The sequence below is a fragment of the Nelumbo lutea genome, chromosome 1 (assembly GCF_056320005.1).
Source record: "Nelumbo lutea isolate HS-2025 chromosome 1, American lotus-T2T, whole genome shotgun sequence".
In the NCBI taxonomy this organism is placed as follows: domain Eukaryota; kingdom Viridiplantae; phylum Streptophyta; class Magnoliopsida; order Proteales; family Nelumbonaceae; genus Nelumbo; species Nelumbo lutea.
Window position 1 is genome coordinate 13,321,651 of NC_142684.1, and position 12,625 is coordinate 13,334,275.

At 34.4% G+C, this 12,625-nt stretch overlaps 1 protein-coding gene across 8 annotated transcripts in view; it reads left to right on the forward strand.

The window, feature by feature from the left end:
* The first annotated feature begins 1,731 nt into the window (after positions 1-1,731).
* LOC148873583 (ABC transporter E family member 2-like) overlaps positions 1,732-12,625 on the forward strand; it is a 41,773-nt gene continuing 30,879 nt past the window's right edge. For 2 of the 8 annotated variants that reach the window (XM_088963708.1, XM_088963709.1), the window contains exons 1-6: positions 1,732-1,855; positions 2,009-2,156; positions 10,052-10,137; positions 10,229-10,326; positions 10,408-10,525; positions 10,635-10,724. In XM_088963708.1, coding sequence (XP_088819834.1) covers positions 2,054-2,156; positions 10,052-10,137; positions 10,229-10,326; positions 10,408-10,525; positions 10,635-10,724 — 495 coding nt within the window. In that variant the 5' untranslated portion in view covers positions 1,732-1,855; positions 2,009-2,053. Of the gene's footprint in view, positions 1,856-2,008; positions 2,157-9,713; positions 9,847-10,051; positions 10,138-10,228; positions 10,327-10,407; positions 10,526-10,634; positions 10,725-12,625 lie in introns of all 8 variants that reach the window. The other 6 variants (XM_088963715.1, XM_088963712.1, XM_088963713.1 and 3 more) reach the window with 6 other exon arrangements.

Sequence of the window (12,625 nt, forward strand, 5' to 3'; positions counted from 1 at the left end):
AAGATAGAACTATGCTTACTCCCTTGTACTTCTGTTGTGTTTGGTTTGAAAGAAAAAGGTAGGGAAACTTATACCTTTCCCTTCCTTTATCTTTTCTTTCAAACCAAACATAGCTGAACATGAATGCCCCATTTTTTGGGTAAGTTACAAAGACCCCCTTGTACTACGGGGTTAGTGACAAATACTCCATGAACTTTCAATTGTGATAAAGACCTCTGTGAATTTTTACTTTACAACAAATACCCCCTAACCGTTTAAGCTAGATGATGAAATACGGTACATTACAAAATGTCCTTCTTGAACTATCCTTATATTCTTTTCCTCGCCCTTTTCTCTTAAACTCTACTTGACTAAAAATAACTCCATTTTCTCCAAATGAACCCAATTAAAATAACAAGTCATTTTAATATAAAAATTCCATTCATTTTTCTAATAAATCAAGAAAAACTAAACAAAATTATTATATCTATTAGAAAGAAACATCTACCATTTCATTTGAATATTGAATCCAACCAAAATTCTTCGAGGCTTTATTAGGGCAACCGAGAGGGCTTCAATGTTATATTTAGGTGGAGTTTGGGAGTGCTTATTTGAAAAGTGAGTGTTTGGTAAAAAAGAACATAAGCCTAAAATTTGAGCTTTCCGGTAAGTGCTTATTCAGGCTTATTTCCCAAATGAAAATAAGTGTTTATTGGTGTGGTCCTAATTCCTAACCCAAAATAAATGCTTATTTGAATATTTTTCAAGCACTCCCAAACTTAACCATAAAATCATAAATTGTTCAAATGAATAAGAAAAAAATAATTTGGGGATTTAAAATATTTTAAATAGTTGAAAGTTAAGGGGGTCTTTATTATAAATGAAGTTCAAGATGATTTATTTAATCATTTATCATGGACAGTATAGGTGGTTATTGTATTTTACTTTTTTTTTTTTATCAAATGAAATTTCCACACCACTTACGACACAAAATCATGTACACCATTATTTATCACGAGTGAACATGCTGGTATTCAGTATAGATGAATCCAAGTAAACATTGGCGTATTTACTCATGATAATTGATAAATAACCCAGCCCGACCGGTGTATAGTATTTTGGGGTTTGGATGTAGTAGGCACGCTAGGTAAGCATAATGAGTGAGCACGTAATAACTGTGTGACACATGCCCCAGTTAATGTGTCTTTTATCCAAACATTTTTGTTCCGTTAGATATAAATTATTCATTATTTTATTATCTTTATCAAAATAATTAAAAATAAAAAACAATAAAAAACCATAAATGATTTCTAACTCTCAACACGTTTAGGTTTTTCTTTTTCATTATTTTTATTTTTAATTATTTTAACAAAAATAATAATATAATAGATAATTTTTATCAAAAGTAATAAAAATATTTGAATGAAAGACACATTAAGTGAAACATATGTTACACAGCTATTACGTATTCACTTGTGCTTACCTACCATGCCTAATACAACCGGACCTGGTATTTTGTCTCCAACTCATCAGACTGCTTACCATTTTGGACCCGAGTTTCACGATAGCCAACTTCGTTTCTTAATACATCAGAATTTAACGAGATAAATGGTTTGAAATAAAATGCATTCGATCAAGAAAAGCAAATCGAAGCCAGCCCGTGTTAAATTGTGGGTTGGGTTGGGTTGGGTTGCGCGCTCGGGTTGGGCCCGCAAGTTAAAGCCAAAAGAACTCGAGAAAGCCTGCGTATTACGCCATCGGCGTAGTTTATGCCTTTTCCATACATAGCTAGCAAGAGCGTTTCCGACACACGCCAAGAAGAAAAACCCTCCCGCCGCCTCTCTCTTTCTCTCTCTCACCTTCTTCCATCTTTCAGGTAGTTTCAGACTCTCAGTCGTCCTCGGACTGATAGTAGTGCTATAAATAGAAGATTTATTTTTTTGGTTTAATTTTCTCTATCGATTTCAATATTCTCTTTGTCGTTTCTTTTCTGTAAAACTTCCTTTTCTCTTCTGTTTTGTGAATACAGGGGTTAGGATTTTACTGATACCGATCTTCTCTTCTGCAATAAGCAATGGCGGATCGATTGACTCGAATTGCCATCGTCAGCTCGGATCGTTGCAAGCCTAAGAAGTGTCGCCAGGAATGCAAGAAGAGCTGTCCGGTCGTTAAAACAGGTGCGGGAAATTCCATAAATATATTTCCTTTTTCCGTTTAACTAATTTTTCTTTTTTGTTCGTACTTTGTTTTTATTTTTCAGTTCTTTTTCTCTTTCGTTTTTCCATTGGGATTCAAATTTCCTGCTCAAAATCTGCTTAGGCTCAATGAGATAATAGGAGATCTGCAAGAACTCAAGCTAGAAGCTTGGAACATTACTTTTTTCAAGTGAAATCTAGTTTATTTAATATTGGAATATTGTATAGGACTGTGATATATTTCATATGCAATGGAACGTACTTGATTTTTTTTATCCATAAAAAATTTGTATTTTTGTAGAAAGGTTAAGTATACACTTTTTTTTAGCAAAAATAAGAAGAAAATAGTGGTTTTATTTGAACTATAATAGAAACCAGGGGCTAAAGCAGCCCCACTATATAAAACTTATGGCTGTTCATCTAGCCACATATACAGCATTTACAACCAATAAATTACCCCCAGGCCTTCAATAATGATTGAGCTTAAGGCCTTTGAACCCTTTCCAAAATTGCATTGCTTCTACTCTGAGATCCTCTTGCTCCTCTCCTACAAATGCACCAGCCTATAAAGAATGATGCATTATTCCACGTACGGCCATGAGGTAACTAAAGGGGGAAAAGTTTGAGGTATAACGAACAACCAATCAAATGACTTAATAAAATGCCACCACATGCTTGTGGGAAAGAGTCAATGGATTAGAAGGTGATCAATTTTCCTCCTGCTACAGAGGGAAGATGCATTCTGAATATTTGTCTCCCTAGATATCAGTTGGTTGTTGCCTCAATTGTAATAATCTTACTATCAAAATCAGTTAATATAAAAAAAAGAACATACCTTTGGTGAAACATTATCGGTCCGTATCCACTACCACCATGGGGAACTCTGGATCAATATAGAGAGATGCAAAGAATAATTTGACCGAGAACCTACCATCAGGGGGAAGGTCTCAGTTTTCCTCCTGCTACAGAGGGAGGATGCATTCTGAATATTTTGCTCCCTAGATATCAGTTGGTTATTACCTTAATGGTAATAATCTTACTATCGAAATCAGTCAATATATAAAAAGGACATACCTTTGGTGAAACACTATGAGTCCATATCCACCACCACCACGGGGAACTCTGGATCAATATAGAGAGATGTAAAGAAGAATTTGACTGAGAAGTGAGAACCTACCATCAGGGGAAAGGTCTCAATCTCATTCTTGCTCGTCCTTGCGTTCAGGTTTGACACAAGAACCATTAAGGTGGGCTAGCATCTTAATGAGCTTATCTATTTCCCAGTCATTGAAATATTTGCATAATTGTGGAATCCACACCTCATAGCATTCAGATTTCAGACACAACACCTTCCTTCCTTACTGTCAATTATAGATCAGCTTGACTTCATCTTTTAAGTCATGCCCCCATGACATCTCTCCAACCATTATCACACTTAATCTCCCCTCCTGACCTCATATAAGCCACAAGGTTTAAATTTTGGTGTTGGTGAAATGTTGGTCATCTAAAATTCCAAATATAGGAAATATGTCGGAAATGTTGGAAATATCGTATGGGAATGTTGTAAAAATTGGACATGGTGGAAACATTATGAAATATGCAAAAATGTAGAAAAATATTCTATGAATTGATAAAAGGGAAACTTTTTTAAATTATTATCTTGTTCTAAATCAATAAACAAAGCTAAGAAACTAAGATTTTAGACAAAATAATACATTGTGAAGTTGCCCTGTAAAGCTTAAGAATCAAAGTTACATGATAAAATGAGTTAAAGCAAAATTTAAACTCATAGAAAAGCCAAATGATTCCAATAGATGAACTAAATAATCTATTACACAATCAGCCACTAATATACAACTTTATGTTTGAAAAGAATATAGATACAACTCAAAGCGGTAATCATGTCCATTAGGTAGGTAATAACATTGCTACTCCACATATTTACAATATTGTAATCAACTTATGCTATAATACTATCTCTTATACTCAACATAGTGGTAGTAGTGTTCACTGGGGAACACGTTGATTCCAATAAAATTGTGTTGGTCCCATGGAAATGGAAATATGTTGCGGAAATATTAGGAAACTTGTGGACATTTTAAACCATGATAAGACGTGCTTGAAGAAATATAAAGATTAGGATCTAGATGCCTCTAATGATTGTCGAACCAGCTGGTCACCTCCATATTAATTGAATTTGAATGTCCTATCTCACATGGCAGAACTTCAATGACAATAACCTTACATTCATCCCTATTTAATGACCACAACTCAATTAACCCAAGGCTTTCTATGTGGAGAGCAGGGTTTTCAGATGTATACAAGGTGGCTTCAAGGTAAGTTGGTGTTTCAAAAGTGCAAGGGCCTATTAGTGCTTGAGGTGCAAGGTGTGGTCTGCACCTCTTGGAAGCAAAGTGCAGAATTGTGAAAAAAAAATTCAAAAGAATAAAAAATTAGAAAAAATCAACATGAAACATAAAAAGCAATTATACATTAATAAAATGCAAACTTGAATATTAAAAGAAATTGAATGATTTAAAAAGTCAAAGCCTACTGGGCCATTGGCTCAAACAAAAGTACATAAACTGATGAACATGAGTACGTAACATATTAAACATATTCTATTGATAAAAAATGAAAAAGAAAACATCGAAAACATATTCTAAGCGAAAATGTGGAAGTGAAAGCAAACATACGGGAATTGTACCTACTACCAGGTTCTTAGAGGTGTAAATCGGATCTGCGGGCTGGATTGGGCCGTGCTTCCCTCCCTCGGGGTACTTCGGGGGGTCGGCTTGGCAAGGCCCATGCCCTGAGCTCGTGTAGGCGCATGTCGGGTCGGGCCGTGCCACTAGCCTGGGCTGGGCGGGTTGCGGGCCGTGTAGTGGGCCTGACTCGTGTTAGGCTCGGCTATGCTGCTACAGGTTGGGCCTTGGGCTTGGGCCAAGCTGGGCCAAATAGTTTTTTTTTTTTTGTTTTTGTTTTTTAGACATTTTGATTTTTTTCTAAAATACTTCACTTTCCTTAATTCAATAATTCCTTTGAGCTTTGTGAACAAATTGGAAAAATAAAACATCTAACGAAGAAATTATAAAAATACTTAAATACTTAACAAAATACAAAATGGACAACAAATTGGAAAAAAATAGGAATTTTATTTCTTGAATTTGAACAATACAATGGTCAATGGACAATGGATGAATGAAATACAAAAAATGGAATAAAATATAAAAAATATAATACGATTATAAATTGAAAATAAAAAATTACATTGTTGAATAAATAAGGACTAATGTAAATAAAATTGAAAAAAATACAATAATTTTTAAAATTGACAAAAAAATTTACAATAATTGAAATAATGAAATATTGAGTATACAAAAGAATAAAAAATATTGACTTAATCATTTTTCTTTAAGTTCCACCTCCACCTACATTTTCATCTTATCTTCTCCTTGATTGTTATCATCTGCTTCAGGTGAAACATCAGGTGTAATGTCATGCCCTCCTTTGTCTTGCGATCTATCTTCAGCATCCAACCAATCTTTAAGGTAGATGCACATTTCTAGACTTTCATCATTCATATAGCTTCTCTTGTCGTCTAACACCCTAGTACCTAGACTAAAACAAGACTTCGATGGAACTGTAGACACCGGAGGGGTTAATATATCACGTGCCATGGCAGCAAAGACTTGATAGTTTTTTTCATGTCTTTTCCACAAGGGTAAAATATCAAAATTATCCCATCCCTTGTTGTTGTAGGAATCGATTAAAGTAGAAACACTTGCTTGTAAATAAAAATTAAGTTCAGTAAATGAACTTGCTGATGAACTGGTAGTAGATTTGTGCCTCTTATGTAGTAAAGAACGAATTTTGTCTCCACTACTGGAAATAAAACTAGCTATTTCAGAAGTGAAACTTGCACTTCTACAAGATTTCTTATGTCCACCCACTTGAGATTCATATAAACTATACATTTCAAATAATAAGTTATTAACTTCTATTTTATTTTCAACTTCAATATTCATATTTTTATAATATGATTCGAGTAAATTTTCTAAACCATCTTTTCTAATCATAGGATTTAATATTACAACTAAGAAACAAAGGGGAGAAAAATTTTCCCAATATTTTTTAAATTTATTTTCCATTATTTCAATAATACTTTGAAATTGTGGATTTTTCCTATATTTTGCAAAACATTCACTAATTATAAATAATTGATTAACTAAAAGACAACTAGTTGAGTAATAAACACTTGAAAATTCATTAGTTGCATCATGAAAAATTTGTAAAAAATCTTTTATACAAATTACCATTTCCCAATCTTCCTCAAGTATAGGATCGTGTGACATTTTTGCATTATAAAAATCACTAAGAATTTGTTTGTATTCAATACAACTTTCTAAATTGCTTGTTTTCTTGCTCCAGAACTTTTAATATATTTAAATTGCTTGTTTTCTTGCTCCAGAACTTTTAATATATATTATAGAATTTCTAATTTTAGAAAAATGATGAGAAATAATATTTAAAGCATCTTGAATACATAAATTTAAAATGTGACATGCACATTTAATATGAAATAATCTACCGTATAAAAAATGTTTTAATTGAGATTTTAAAATATTTATTGTTGAATCATTATTACTAGCATTATCAATACTAATAGAAAAAAAGTTTATTTTCAATTCCATAAATATGTAAAGTATTTAAAATACTTGCAGCAATAATTGGGTCAATATGTGGCCATTCAAGCCTAGTAAAAATTAAAATTCTTTTATGTAAAAGCCAATTTTCATCAATAAAATGACCGATAACACAAATATAAATTATGTTAAATCTAGATGTCCAAATATCGGAAGTAATTGCAATTTTAGAATTAAGATTTGATAACATAGAAATTAAATTTTGTTTATATGAATAAAAAAAATTTTAAAGCATATGTTCCAATAGTAGTTTTAAAAACTTTTTTAAATTGCGGATTTACAAATCTATGTAAAAATTTTTCAAATTTAGTACCTTGAGCTAATAAAAATGGATGTTAAGCATGCACAATATATTTTGCTAATTCTTGCCTCATTTTTTCTTGGGAATATTTAAAAGTACCAAAGACCTCACTTCCTATTTGTGCTTGTGATGTTTCTTTCCCTTTTTCTTCTTTCATCAAATGGCGTTTCAAATGTTCGTCCAAGTGGCTAGTACCACCACTACTACTATACCTAAAGTCATTCCTACATTTTTGACAAACGGCTCTCTTTCCCTTCCCCTCAACGTCCTTTATTTTAAATATTGTCCAAATTGGGCTAATCAACTTAGTGTTCTCCTTTTTCTTTCCCCTACCTCTAGTACCAATACTAGGGTGGAACGTTGGCAATATCAACAACAACATCCATTTCGGTGCTAACACTATCATATGAACATCAACATTGTCGACATTGACTACGCTAGGGAATTGGTGTCGAGAGCGAGAGGAGGATCCGACCTTTTTTTTAATTATAAAAAATAAAAATTAATTTAATTGCACTTCTTGGATTGCCGGTTCGGAATTTCAACTTGATTTCGATGGTTGAACCCTCCAAGTCTCCCAAATTGCTAACTTGAGACACATGATGAAGCCTTCTTCTTGTTGAAACTTGGATCAAGTTGAGAATTGGAGAGTAGAGAGAGTATGAGAGTATATGTGAGAAGTGAGAGTATGATGTAGAGACTAAGAGGCTAAGAGAGTATGAGAATTAGTGTGATGAGAATGGTGGAGGATAAGGATATTTATAGGAATTGAAAATAATTTAATTCCCCAAAATACCCTAAAAAACTAACTATTTTTATCTATTGTTTATCATTTTATCTCCCTCCAAAGCTAAAATACATAAATACCCTCCTTATATAGCTGTTTATAGCTATTGGGGGGTATCGTTGAAACTAGTCATTGGGGGGGGTCTCCAACGGCTAGTCTCCGAACGGGCCGAGTGTGGCCCACTACGGGCCACAGGCGGCATGGCACAACACCCAGCCTGCCGACCTAAATCCCCAAGCCTGGCACGGCCCATCGGCCTAGACAATCGTGCTGGGCCGCGGCATGACCCATGAACCATCGGGCCGGGTCAGCTCAAAATCATGCTGGGCCGCGGGCGGCCCAACCCGATTTACACCTCTACATGTGCTTCACGCACAATTTTAGTTTCAGAATTAATATTCGGGATCATGCATTTGATGCATTATTGTTGCTTCTTTAGGGAAATTTTGCTATTTGAGATCCTATTTGCAAGAAGTAAGGCTTTAAGTACTTGAAAGGTCTTTGTTTTTGTTTATTTTAAAGGTTAATAATAGACTATTACTAGCGCACAAACGACAACAAAAGTTAATTTAAAAGTTGATACACCATTAAAAAGTGTAAAACAAAAAAAGAATCCACAAAAATGCAATTTTAAAAAGGTGTGCACATTGTCTTTGGTGCAAGGCGCATCAGGTGCATACCCTGAAATGCAACTCACTTGTGTGCTTTTTAAAACATTGGGTCAGGCATCCTTGAAAAAATGGACTAAGGTGCACCACTAAAGCACTCACGCTCAAGATACATGAAGCATATGCGAAGCGTAGATGAAGTGTACACCTTAGATGCACTTAGAGCTGTAATGTGGCTGTGCCGGATCTGGGCCTGTAGCGGGCTGTGCCTGCTTGGCACGAATGTGCAAAGAGGGAGTTCAGCACGACATGATTTTTTTTTTTATTTTAAGAAAATTGCAAAAATGAAAAATTAAAAAAATAGCAAGATAGCAACAAGTTGTAAAATTTTTATTCCACATGAATTTTAATTTATACAATATTACAATTGTTCATATATGAAATAATAAAATGAAATTGAAAAAATTACAATGAAATAGGAATAAAATAGTATAATAACATTGAAAATAAAGATTTATATATGTTTATACATATTATTATATATATAATCATGCACATATTAATATATATGTGTGTGTGTGTGGGCTATGCTGGCCTGTGGCCCTAAACCCCCTAAGCCTGGCACAGCTCAGTACTGTATATCATGTGGGCTGTGTTGTGCATGGCCCCAGTCGTTCTGGCCCAGAGGCAGCCCAGCTTATTTTACAGCTATAGATGCACTTCAATCTTGAAGCATATACACCATGATGCAGCCTTCAGAAAGGTCAAGAAGCAAAGATAATTTTTGAGATAGTAGTGATTTATTCGCAAGGTACAAATGGTTCCTCTTGGTACTCTTATGACTTTGGAAGTTTGGAATGATGTGGTTGATGCAGTTAATGAAATCTTAAGGTTATGGTTAGATTAATTGAGGTATCTATTTTGGTGATTTAGTTATTTACTTTGTTCTTAGGTGAGTCATATCATAAGAATATTCTATGTATTTTGGCTTCTTTTATTTGGTCTAAGGTTGCATGAATACAGAATAGCCTTTATCATGTTAAGATTTAGATTTTTTTTTTTTTTTAATTTCATTTGGTTGTAAGGAATTAAGGATCTGGATTCTAAGTAGGTGAATGGATACTTTGCCATCTGTAGTGATAAGTAGGCGATAACATGATATGCTGACTACTAGGTGATAGGAATGGGTGACAAGTACATGGTGCAATGGAAAGGCAAAACAAGCAGGTGACAAGCAGCTGATAACTTCTCAGTCCAAGTCTATACATTTGTATGCTCTGATCTTATGAAAAATGGGACTCATATAATTGCTTGCATTTCTAGCAGATACCTTGTTGGCACACACTTGATCTTTAATGTCCTGTCATAAGCATTCAGTTTCCGTTAAATAAAAGAAATGAGATGTTGTAACTTGGTTCATATTTTTGGTGCTACATTTTTTTTTTAATTTTTCATTTCTACTGGTATCTCTGCAGGTAAACTGTGTATAGAAGTCACACCTGCATCTAAGATTGCTTTTATTTCTGAAGAATTATGCATTGGATGCGGTATCTGTGTCAAGGTTTGTAAAATAGTATTTGTGTCTTTGTCTCTTGGACCTCTGATTATTAGTGAACTTACATGGTATAAGTTAATTATATTTGTTGATGCAGAAATGCCCATTTGAGGCCATCCAGATCATCAATTTGCCAAAAGATCTGGATAAAGATACAACCCATCGTTATGGTCCAAACACATTCAAGTTGCACAGGTTGGTATTCAAGATCAGCTCTTCAATGTCAAAGATTGACTGTTGGCTTTAATTCAAGCAATCTGAAAGTTGCATTTACAGGCTACCCGTTCCAAGACCTGGGCAAGTTCTTGGCTTAGTTGGAACAAATGGCATTGGAAAATCCACTGCACTCAAAGTTTTGGCTGGGAAACTGAAACCTAATTTGGGTCGTTTCAATGTAATGTGCTCTCCTGAAATTTTCTCGAAGTTTTATTCTTTGATGCAGTTGATGGGAAGACTTTTTTCTCTGTCGTATGTGATGTACTATTACTATTGGTGTTTTGCAGAATCCCCCTGATTGGCAAGAAATATTGACTTACTTCCGAGGTTCTGAGCTGCAAAATTATTTCACGCGTATTTTGGAAGACAATTTGAAGGTAGTTGTCTTTTCATATGTAGTTTAAATATGGTTGTAGCCTATATGACTTGGTTATCCAGATTCCTGGCCTAATATATAAGATTGATGGACCTGAGATGGGATGGAGTAGGTAGGTTGCACTTGAACTGATCTTTGCTATTGTGCACCTTAGCTTGAAGTTTGTCTTATTTTTGTTTGTTGGTTGTTCAGTTTGCTTCTAGAAGCTTGAAAAATCCTTTAGCATTTATGGGAAGTGGAAACTGTCCTTATGATTTTATAAATGCTAGAAGCAGAGATACTAAAATAGAATTAATTTGAACCTTGGGCCATGCATGACAGCATGAGTTGAGTCCTATTCAGTCGATCAAATTCAGGTCTGGACTCTAATATAACGCTGAGTCGAAATACCATCAATACAAAGTCGAGAGCATGAAAAGTCAAATCTCATAGACTTTGGAACAGTGATTTAAAAGGCACGTCTAGGTGCATAGGCAAGGCATGTTTTTGCTAATATTATACATTATTCCTTCTTAATACAAGACGTTTTTAAAAGAGGGAATTATAATTAAAATTACAAAATCAAACTTTTGTGCATGAATTAAGGATTTAGGACTCTAGCATGGATTTATTTGTTCTTGCCTCAAGGGGCTTGGTATAAAGTGGCTCGTAGGGTAATGTGATTGAGAAGGAAATAAAGAGATTAAAAGTTTCATGTGCTTGAATTGTTGAGTGCATATGCTTTATTTGTTATATTTAAATTTTTTTTTTTACATTTTTACTTCAAATGTGCATTATATCTTACATTTATATAATTAAACTTGAGTTAATAATAGGCTTTTTAAAACATTTAGTTTAAAGTATATGGATTCCTTTAAATAATACTATTATTTATTTATTTATTTTTTTCTGATTTTTTTGCTTTTTTTGAACATATTTTTTTAAATTTCCGCCTTGCACGCGCTTTGCCTTGCACCTTGTGTCTCGGACGCAAAAAGTCCCTTGTGCTTTTACAACACTGCTTTGGAATTGTCTTGAGTTGATCCATCATTTCACTTGAATCATGCAAGGGTTGGTCAACTTTTCTTTCTTTTTTTTTTTTTATAGGAGACTGTAACTTTCTTTAGTTAATAAGGATGAATTACAAATGATAATGCTGAAAACGGGTTTTCCCCAACAATCTGAAACAAGCCCTTACAAAGCTGCCCAAAACAGTACCCCTACTTGTCCCTTGTTTAGCTAAGATATCAGCCATGCCATTTGCTGATCTCCTAACCCATCTATTGACAACACCAATGTCCCTTGCTAAACTTCATATCTGCCTTATAACCTGTTTATGAGCCCAAGCTCCCAAACAATTTATTTGCAGGGTTGCAGCCACCCTATTAACAGCTTAGAATCACCTTCCACTTCAATCTGTCTTAGTCCCATCTGTTTATCCAACCTTAACCCTTGATGGAGTGCCAAAGTTTCTGCCCTTAGAGAATCCACCTCCTCCACTGATCCTGAGAATAATGCCAATACTTTTCCTTAACGGTTTCTTACAACACACCCTATGCTAGATGGTCCTGGGTTACTGTAGAGGAGATGGGCCGAATGGCCCATAGGCTGTCATTCTATGTTATGTTTATGTTTTTCTTTGTAATGGGCCTTATTCTGGGCCCATACTCTTATATACTCTGTTTTTGTAATTTCTTGCCCACCCAAGGACCTCTTTGTAATAATTCAAAGATTAACTTAATAAAATGTTTTAGAGTGTTAGAGGGAGGTTTAGTTTGAACCTCTCACAGTCTAACTCTCATTGCCGCCAGCTCTCTCTCTCTCTCATCTTCTTAATCTTCTCTTGTTTGTTTTCTAGTTTTGCATCTAATCTCAAGTAGTTCTATACTTCAAGAGGGTTGTTTTCAACTTGGTATCAGAGCG